We start from the raw sequence: 11,203 nt of genomic DNA, 5'->3' as shown, positions 1-11,203 counted from the left end.
AAAAAAAAAAAAAGGCACTTGATACTAAGAATCTGCAGGGACTGAATTTCACAAGAGAAAAACTAAAACTAAGAAGACAACAGAAAATTGCTTTTAGAATTCTGCAGAAAAATGGTATCCAACCAAGATTTCTATACCCACTCTGGCCAGATCCTCATTCTGTAGCATCAAAACACTGCGTGTTTCAGATGTACCGCCATTCTTTGGCCACAAAACTGAAAGGTCCTAGGCTCCATGCAGTTCTCATTAAACTTTTAAAACCAGACAGCATCATCAATTTTCTGGCCCTCCACAGTACAATCCTTTTGCAATACTTACCCTTCCAAAAGCTTTATTTCATCAAATTGAAGATAGCATCAATTTTAAGATGAATTATTCTTTTACATAGCACTGAAAAAGCTATGTTGAAATACGGAGATTTTAAATGTGGAAGTGAAAAGGTAAATCTCAGAAAGGATATGTTACAAATTTTTGTCATTGATTCTAAGACACTATTCTCTTTAGTTAACCAGGTGTACAAAGACAAAAATCGTAAAAATTATTTAGGATCTTTAGAAAGTCTTGTTTTTGAAAAAGGCATTTTAGGCTTTTAAAATACATCCTGAGGGGAAAGAAACCTCATGTGGTAACACTTAAGTATGCTATGTCCAACTGTCATTGCTATTAGCAAGTTGTCTTTGATCAAGGTTTCTCAAACTCAGCACTACTTGACTTTTTAGATCTGATAATTCTTTGTTGTGTTTGAGGGAAGGGAGGGTTGTCCTGTGCACTGCAGGATGGCCAGCATCCCTGGCCTCCACCCACTAGATACCTACAGTAGCACTCTTCCAGTTGTAACAACCAAAAATGTCTCTCTCCACATTGCCAAATGATTCCTGAGGAGGCAAAAATCTCAATTTATTCCTCGTCCTCTCCAGTGGAGAACCACTCTTAAATTCTTCATGCTTTCTTTCTTTATGGTTTGATCTTAGAGATAAAGAGCCCTGTTCATAAAGGTCTTCAAAATTATATTATTCTTCATCCTTCCCACACCGAGGCCCAATATTTTTAGTTACCTTTTCCTTATATAGAGTTTACTTTCAATATTTGAATCATTTGAGTGGCACTCTTTCCAAGTTTATTTTTAGTAAACTTCTTGCAGTAATTATACATTCACATACAGTTGTAGATTTCACGTATCCTGATCCCTCCAATGTTAACATCTTGCAAAACTATAGTACAATATCACAAACAGGACATTGACATCGATATAAATCAATCTTACACTTCCCCAGTTTTACTTGTACTCACTTGCGACCGAGATCAAAGCAATTCTATCGCATATGTAAGTTTGTGCATCTACCACCAGTCAAAAATACAGCAGTTCCACCACAAGATTATCCTATTGCCTTTTTTATAACCATCTCACTCCCTTGTGTACCTCCCAAGAAGTGAATTCTCTTTTCTTTTCCTTCTGTCCATTAAATCAACTAAACATATATATAAAACCTAATATATGCCCCAAGAACCTTGTAAATAATTAACAAGAGTATAATTTCAAAATTTAGATTTTTTTCACCTTTTTAGAAACTGAATTATTATTCAGGTTTAGTCACAAGTAAAAAGACCAAGTCAAAAATTCTTAAATCATGTTCAGAAATAAAAGATAAACTTTAAAAATTGATACAGTATAACTTATCTTCCTCATAGAGTAACCCATAAAGTTTCTACTGAAGAACAACAATACCAATTTTTAAAACTTTTCCAAATTTTACATAATTACCCAACAAATAGAAAATGCGCTGACCTTACACTCCACCCAGGTATACCACACTTCACTTACCTTCAATTTCACTGGGGCTGGACGATGTCTCTTTTTTACTTCAATCCAAGGTTCTGAGTCCAAGTCAGGCAAACTAGTAGATAAACCTCTAGACATTGCTTGAAGATTACTTGTTTCACTATTTTTCTTTGGGGTCAATGGGCTTCCAATTCTTGGAGAATTTGGGGCAGACTCTAAAATTTTAAATTAGTTCTACAGTTAAAATGATAATGGTTTTTCTTATAAAATACATTTCATTTTTTCCTCAACTTGGGTTTGATCTTTCTTTTCACAAAAACATAATAATCAATCTCAATTATAACCTTCCCAGTAATTTTCAAACCTGAAGAGCTTGTAAGATTTACTCCAAAGTGAAGATACTGAATAAAAGACATGTCACCAATCCTTACAAAGACCATCACATTCATTAAAACTTCAAGAATATCAATGTGAGTCACTTCTTAATTATGACAGTACAATTATTTAAGAGACAAGTTCTCTGCAAAATCTTAGGTTAAAATCTGTAAATTGTAACGGAATTATGGAATCTCAATTGCTATTAAGCCATGGTTAAGCTAAATGCACATTTTATTCAAGGTAAAATTAGTCTCATTGTTCTAATAGGATTTAAACTAAAGTAGCCATTACTCCTACTTTTTACATTTCCTTTGCTTAAAAAGGTTTGTCTACATGCATAATGCATTACTACTTTGCTCATACTGAATACTGTAAAGAGTAAAATGTTATATCACTAAAGTACGCAGCCCTGGCAATAACATTTAAAGCGTTTAAAGCTGGAATTTAAAAAGGCTTCCTCTACAGTATCACTTCTACAGGCTTAATTTTAATCAAAATAATTATATATTCTATAAAATCAAATTTGTTCCCCTTATGAATTTTTAAATCAAGGAATATTTCAATGTTTTAAGTTATATTCATCTTCAGGTCTGAAGATGCAATATGGGGCCGAGTCTTGTAGTTCACACTTGTCATCCCAGCACTTTGGGGACCAAGGCAAGATCACTTGAGCCCAGGAGTTCAAGACCAGCCTGAGCAACATAGCGAGATCCCCATCTCTACAAAAATATAAATAAATTAGAAAAAGATGCAATATGGACTTGATTTGGACAAAAGAGGTTTTTAAAAACTACATAGTGTAACATGTTGTAAACCTCAAATATATGCAATACTTTTTTTGAAATGTATACTGTAAAATTCTAATCATTTACTCCTCAAAGTCAATTCATTGAAAATATTGCAAAGTTGAATGTTATACGCAGAAAGTTGAAATAAACTGATACCAACAATCTTTTTATTTACTAAAAGAAAGGCACTTTTCAAGAATGGGTTTAAGAAGTGTTCCTTCAACATTTTGCTTTCATTTACATGCTAGAATTGGATGGCTTTAGTATTTATTATCTGACATATGGATCCAACAAGGATTCAACCAGATAGTAATCTGGTTACTTTCAAAAGAGGTATATTGTTTCATAACAGAAAAAACTTTAGAATTGTGCTGTTCAATACAGTAGGCACTAGCTGTATGAAGTTACAGAGCACATGAAATGTGGCTAGTCCTGAAACATGCTCAGGGCAAGTGTAAAACACAGATCAGACTTCAAAGACCTGGTACCCAGCTCCCCTAGAAAACTGTGCCATAAATTTTTACATTGAGCATATGTTGTAGTAACACTTGGATATACTGAGTTAAATTAAAATATCTATTTAAAATATTAATATTAATTTCATCTTTTTTTCCACAGGGTAACTAGATAATTGCATAACAAATAAAAGCCTCTTTCCTTTCAAAAAAAAAATTTCATCTGTTTTATAACTTTAATACTAAAATTTTTAGAATTATACATATGGCTCACATATTTCTACTGCACACTGCTACTCTACAACTTTCTTAATTAACAGTACATGTATCACCAATTCATTCACAAAAGTAGTAAAAGTGAAATACAGGATCTAGACCATTTGATTTTAACACTGATAGTCTAAAGTTACAGGAATGGGAAAAACATTAACTCCAGAGAACCCTATTTTCTGATCTATAGTTCATATAATGAGTAAAGCTTCAAAAGTAGACTAAGAACTACTATCCAGTAACTGTTTAGGGATTGACTCAGTTCCTTATTACAACTATTATGAAAATTAATTACTATGCATAGTTCATGTAAAAATGGTAAGAACAGGCTGGGTGTGGTGGCTGATGCCTGTAATCCTAGCACTCTGGGAGGCCGAAGCGGGAGGATTGCTTCAGCTCAGGAGTTCGAGACCAGCCAAGCAAGAGTGAGACCGAGCCAAGCAAGAGTGAGACCCAATCTCAAATAAGCCAGGCATGGTGGTACGCGCCTGTAGTCCCAGCCACTTGAGAGGCTGACGCAGGAGGATCGCTTGAGCCCAGGAGTTTGAGGTTGCAGTGAGCTATGATGACACTACTGCACTCTAGCCCAGGGTGAAAGAGCGAGACTGTCTCAAAAAAGAAATAAAAAATGCTTAGAATAGCCCCTAGCACGATGGAGGAAAAAGGCAGTAGCTACCATTTTTAATACAGAAATTTAATCTTTTAATACCCACTAAATACTTTTGTTTTTATACAGACAGCTCTCTGTATGTTATCTAGTCTGGTCTCAAATTCCCGGGCTCAAGTGATCCTCCTGCCTCAGCCTCCTGAGTAGCTGGGCCTAGGGACTACAGGTATGCACCACTGTGTCCAGCTAATAGTTTATTACATAGTCAACTCTAAATGTCTTTAAATTGAATTATGCTTCTACCATAAAGTGTTTCACTATATTCACAACACATGTGCTTAGAAATGGAATAAAATTAAAACACTAAAGAATTTGGGTAAGAAAATTTAAAATAGTCTTATAATAAGACTTTTAAAAATGTTAACCTTATAGTAATCAAGCTGTACATATGCTCTGTATGGTTTTCTGCACCTGTACTTTCATTTACAATGAAAAGATTTCAAACTATAAATATGTAAAAAAAAATTATGGGTAATACGAAGCCCTTAATCTTCCAAGACCAAATGAGTATAAACGATTTGGATTATCTGACATTAAATTTAGACCAAAAAAAATTTAGATACATATTTTAACAAGTTATAATTTGTGAGAACATAGAAAATTTGTCTCTTTGCTAGTTTTATTAAGTGAAAATTATCTACTCGACCCTCCAAAGATAAACCACTGTATACATATCTAGCATAACTTTTTCTACCACTTTGTGAGAATCACAGCTCTGGGTAATCGGGTTTCTTTAAAAAGGATTACATATTTTATGTGTGGCGCTTTCAAGAATATTTCTGCATATAAAATTTTCAAAGGAAGTCTCCACAGTTTATTCAATAACCATTAGATCGTCTCATCACACATTTTTTAAAAGCCAAAAACAAAAAATCAAGATGGTAAGGGATCTAACTTCTCAATTCTGATGAATTAAATATTTTAAGAGTTGATACTACAGTACCATATCCATAGCACTGCAAAATGCCTGTTTCAAAAGTAACCCTACCATTCCCATAATCAACATTTTGTGGTGTATAAAGGTCTTATGCTGAGTGCAAATGTCAACCCATGTTAGAAAGTTCAACCTCCAGAGGAAAAAATAGGAATTTTAATTTCTTTGATGAAGAGGACCAATTACCTTAAAATATTTTACCATACAAATCCCTCAAAAAGTATACATTAAGGGTAATTTTTAAATTTTAAGGTTTTCTAGTTTGAGATTAAAATGACACTAATAAAAGTTTCACTACTTTTCCCTACCCAAGGGTACATATAAAGACAGTGTATGCTTCCTATCCCTTATGTCTACTTCAAATTTTTTTTTTAGGAGACAGGGTCTAACTCTGTCACCCAGGGTGCAGTGCAGTGGTGTGATCATAGCTCACTGCAACCCTGAACTCCTGGGCTCAAGTAATCCTCCCATCTCAGCTTCCCGAGTAGCTGGGATTACAGGTACATGCTACCAAACCCAGCTAATCATTGTTTTATTTTTTTTACAGAGAAAGGGTCTTGCTATGTTGTCCAGGCTGGTCTCAAACTCCTGGCCTCAAGCAATCCTCCCACCTGGCCTCCCAAAGTGCTGGGATTATATCCATAAGGCCACCACAGCTGACCTCCACTTCAAATTTTTGGTGATGTACAGTAGTATCTCCACTGACTTTAGGAAACTATGCCTTCTTATCGCAAGGGAATTAAGGTCAGAAATTTGAGAATTCATGAGAAAAGATGATTTACATATTTATTCCTTTGATCTAGTGTGAATAAGTATAATTCTAAGTACATTCAATTTTTATTTATTAACCATCTAATTTCTAGTGTATAATCGAAAGAATCTAAAAGTTATGACATTTCAATATACACTGACTTGTTTCAGGCAATATGTATGGGTATGCAGCTGAGTATATATTAAAAAACACAGAAATGTACAAGATATGATTTTATTCTTATAATTTTATTAATAATGCGTAAGTGGTTAATGGACAGGGATTACCAACTTGAATGACCTATCTTAACTATCCTGTAGAAAAGGTATTTTCTATTTTATTCAACTTAATGCCTGTTCATTAGCTGGCTAAAAAGTATCATCTTGGACCCAAGTTTATACAATAAATAAATCTAACTTATACAATCAACTATTATATCTTTAAAATAAAAAACAAAAACAACATCACTTTTCTTCAACTTTTAAAACACCTGCCCAAGTTGGTTGCTGGGATAGAAGCAAGAGGGCTGACAAACATGAGATAAAAATATTTGTGAGACTGTCCATCATCAATGCTTTATTGATGGAAAGGTCTCCCATATTGATGTATCAAAAATACATTTCGAAGAGTAAAAGAAAAAAATACCCACGTTCATTTCTTAAATTTCTTACCCTTTACGTGTCCACATTAATAAATCTTATAGTCCATGGGAAACATTATGACAACACGTAAGTTATGCAACGTACACTGTATTGAAGGACAAATCAAATAGCAAAGTACTTAACAATCTGGGAAATGCTACTCAATCCTCTCTTTTCTGCTTTATTGATCTGGACACAAGTACATAAGCCTGGAAACAAAAGACAGACTCTTGCAGTATTTCCAGAATAATAATAATTAACTTTCCCACCGTGAATAAAAGTAGCCCATGCATCCCAGGCCAATTACACAGAAATGGGCAGCTCCTATAAAAACAATAGCAGTCCTCTGGTCTGTCTCTCATCGTCATCACAAAGGTGGTTATCTCCATGGTAGCGTTGGCCCAACCTCCTCCACAAGGAGTTAGAGTAGACATTCTTGCACAGAAGACAGTCTGGTCACTTTCATTTCTGCAGCACGATTTGTTCCAATATTTATAATGCCATTTCAGTGAGTCACCTATTCCACTGCATATTCCGATCAAATGACATCCAAGAGCATCAGTAGATCATCACCCTGACTGAAAAAAGTTTAAGCACACATTTTTTCCCAAGAGGGAATGTCTTAAAAATGATCCAGGAAAAAAAATCTTAACATTAAAGCAGATTTTGGAAATTCTAAACACAACCAGATTAAAGAGAACCCCAATTCTGCTTTACAATGTAGGTCATCTTATCTTTTCAAGACAAAGTTGAAGCACATTGGTAACAAAATTAAAGGAAGCCCACTCTTAAGTAGAAGACTTTTAGACTAATACAATTTTACAAGGGGAAAACTGGCATAATATATTTATAGCCATTTAGTAAAATTAAAAGAAGATAGGTAGAAACACCATAAATGACAGAGTACACATATAATTTAAGAACAAGAAACATAAGAGAGCGTCAACTTATAGCTCTGTGTGGGAGGCAATATGAATAGAATTTGGAGCATCAAGTCATTTATTTATCATAAATTTTCCTGCTGAATCTAAACAAACTATAAAAGGATAGACAAATTGGACCAAATAGCCTATTGTTAGGTTGTTTGTCCTAGAAGAAAAGCTGTTACCTGGATGTGAATAAAAGGCTTGGCCTGGTACAAACTCTGGACAATCAATCAGTTGAGAGAAGTCCGTTTGTGGCACATTACGTGGAGGAGGACCTGGAATTGGCCATTTTTCTGGTTCTATCTTTTTTCTCATTTTCTCATCCACGATTTCTACTTCTGTGCTATCTTTCAGTGCCTATCAATAGAAATTGAGCTATTAGAACTTTCATTCAAAAAGTTTTCACTGCATGTTCTATTACTTCTAATAATCTAAAAATTAGAAAATCTGAAATCGGCAGACTGATTTGTAGTTAATGGTTCTAAAAATATCCATGAATTAACTACTTACAAAGCACAATTTTTAAAGTCATTTGCCTCTGTAAAGTAACAAATATCCTGATTTCCCACCAATTTAATTTGCAGATGATTATATTTTCAAAATTAGAATAGTCATTTAAAGATTACTACATCAACTAGAAGTGACTTTTACTATCAATTAAGCTTTATTGTCAACTTTTTCATATTTCCTTTTGTCTTCCCTTAAAATATCACCAAATAAAATTTAGGCATTTTGTTATTATTGTAATAACTACCACTATTGAACAATAAATACTATAGGCACAATAATTCCTAACAATACCTCCAAAGAGAGTTACTACCCCTATATTACAGATGAGAAAACTGAGGCTCAAAGAGATAAACTTAATAAAAAATCACAGATCTAATGAGACAACACCAGGATTCAAACCACTCATTATTTGTCTACAACTAAAAGTCTTAGCAATTAGGCTATGGTACCTCCCACTAATAATGTGCTGTAACTTAAGGATAAAATAAAACTAGACCAAATATGTCTTCAAAATGAAGCCAGGTGTGGTGACTCACGCCTGTAATCTCAGCACTTTGGGAAGCTGAGGCAAGAGGATCACTTGAGGCCAGGAGTTCAAGACCAACCTGAGCGACATAGCAAGATCCATCTCTACAAAAAATTTAAAAATTAGCCAGGCGTGGTAGCGCACACCTGTAGTCCTAGCTACTCAGGAGGCTAAGTGAGGAGGACCTCATGAGCCCAGGAGTTGGAGGTCGCAGTGAGCTGTGATTGTGCCACTGCACTCCACTCTAAGTGACAGAGCGAAAATCATGTCCCAAAAACTAAAATTAAAATTAAAGCTTTTTAACTTCTAACAGAAATTCGGGAGTAATCACTTTTTAGGAATTAGGATAAATATAAAATACATATGAGAATTCAACATGCATACTTATATTAACTTATAAAAATTAAAACACTATATTTTAGTTGGAGAACATGCTATATATGTATTACTTTAAGAACATTACATTTGTATGCCCTTAATATTTGTACAGTACTTAATCAAGTTATATTTTCCATAATTTGACATTATTTTAAAATTAGGATTAGAATTTCTATTAAAAGGAACTCCTTTGAGAAGGGAGTATGAAATAGAGAAAAACGGAAGAATCCTATGGTGATGGATTTAAATTAGTGGTATCTATATATTTTTCCTGACATATTTTCCTCTTTTTATCCACTAAAGGACCAAGAAGCAATGACACCCCAGTGGCCAACAGTATGCCCAGCATCTACATCACGCAATAACATGGATGAATTTCAAAAACTTTAGAAACAAAAAGAAATCAGAGGCAGAAGAAATCTATTTATTTACACAAATGCCCAAAACAGGTAAAACTAATCTATAGTATCGGAATCAGAAAGGTGGTTGGAGAAGGTAACTAGAATTGGCTGGAAAGGGCCATATGAAGAAGTTTTTAGAATAATGGAAATATTCTATATATCTTCCTTGGGTTGGGGCTTATTTGAAAAGTAATTTTTAAAACTCACACTAAATACCTAAGATCACTGTATTTTACAGTGTGTTATCTACACATGAATCTAAAAAACCAAAAATACAACTTGAAACTTTTCTGTGTGTTTATATTTTTCAAAATAAACTAGTGAAGAAAGATTGTCAATGTTGGCTAGAATATGGAGCAAGTCAAAATCTTAATAGTGGTAGTTTTAATTGGTTCAATACTTTAGAAAAATGTTTAGCAGTATCTATAAAAGCTAAGCATATATATCCTGTTACCCACCAATTTCACAGGAAAATAAATGGTTATCATGTCCACCCTAAAATATGTGCAATAATATGTTCCTAGCAGCATCACAGACCCAAACTGGAAAAAAAATCCAACCATGTCTATCAGTAGGAGCACGGAAAAATAAATTGTGTTATATTTATTCAATGGAATGCTACCCTAAGATAGAAAATAAACAACTACTACACACCAACATCATGGATAATTCTCACAGAAATGATGTCAGGAAAAAAGTCAGATATAAAAGAGTATATAACACATAACTCCATTTATGTGAAGCTCAAAAATATTTGAGAAACCTCTGAAATGCAATTACCCTTGGGGAAAGCAGTGGTACTGACTAGGAAGGTTCAGAAGGAAGCTTGCTGGGGTATTGAAATGTTCTATATCTTGATCTGGATGGCAGTTAGATACGTGTATGCATAAGAAAAAATTCATCATCTGTAATCTAATGATCTATAATATACAGTGTATAAATTATGCCTCAATTTAAAAGAAAACATTTAAAGAAAAACTTGTAGGATGAAAATTCAAAAGTTCTTTATGTACAGCTATTGAAGGAGCTTTTAGGATATGCTTTTCATAAAAAAATTTTTAAAGAGGAAGGGGCATAACACTGTATGTAGTATACTATCCTAGTATTTGCTTATATAAACTATCTCAGGAGGAATATACATGAAAAAAGTAACACAAATTGCAACCAAGGACGGTAACTGATTCACTGATGGTGAAAAATGGAAAGAAAATTTTTCACTATGTACCCTCTGAGAATTTTAAATTTTACAGAATTTATTCCCTATTTAGAAAAAAAATAAATTTAAAAATAAAATAGAACAGAAAGTAAAGGATTCATCATTCAGGCCTTAAAAGGATCATACAGAAACTATACCATGCACAAAATTAAGGTAAAGACCTAGACAATACAGAGCTACACATAACTTTATTAAAACCAAGCCTTGTTAATCCTGGTCTCCTAAGAAATGAGTTACTATGTATAAGAATATTTTTCAATATATGAGGTTTTACCTATTAGTTTTGATCCTTCTAATGATATAGCCCTATTATTATTAATAACTACCAATGCTGGAATACAGCATTGTACAGATGTTGTATCTTTAGTGCCTGCTAGAGAACGACTTGCATGTGCAAAGACCTGCAGATAAAAAGAAAGAAGCACAAATTTTGAGAAACCACAATTTCAATCCATTCAGAAAATAAGGTTTGAGGCCGGGCGCGGTGGCCCACGCCTGTAATCCCAGCACTCTGGGAGGCCGAGGCGGGCGGATTGTTTGAGCTCAGCAGTTCGAGACCAGCCTGAGCAAGAGCGAGATCCC

At 34.0% G+C, this 11,203-nt stretch overlaps 1 protein-coding gene across 5 annotated transcripts in view; it reads right to left on the bottom strand.

Annotated features, from left to right (window-relative positions):
* Nucleotides 1–11,203, bottom strand: part of LARP1B (La ribonucleoprotein domain family, member 1B) — a 54,729-nt gene that overhangs the window by 13,935 nt on the left and 29,591 nt on the right. For 2 of the 5 annotated variants that reach the window (XM_012643299.1, XM_012643300.1), the window contains 2 exons: nt 7,773–7,947; nt 1,823–1,995 (listed from right to left, as the gene is read on the bottom strand). In XM_012643299.1, the coding sequence (XP_012498753.1) occupies nt 1,823–1,995; nt 7,773–7,947 (348 nt within the window). Of the gene's footprint in view, nt 1–1,822; nt 1,996–6,250; nt 7,948–11,203 lie in introns of those variants that run through there. The other 3 variants (XM_012643303.1, XM_012643301.1, XM_012643302.1) reach the window with 2 other exon arrangements.

The sequence above is a fragment of the Propithecus coquereli genome, unplaced genomic scaffold, assembly GCF_000956105.1.
Source record: "Propithecus coquereli isolate 6110/MARCELLA unplaced genomic scaffold, Pcoq_1.0 Scaffold195, whole genome shotgun sequence".
Taxonomy (NCBI): domain Eukaryota; kingdom Metazoa; phylum Chordata; class Mammalia; order Primates; family Indriidae; genus Propithecus; species Propithecus coquereli.
This window is presented reverse-complemented; position numbering and strand designations above follow the sequence as displayed.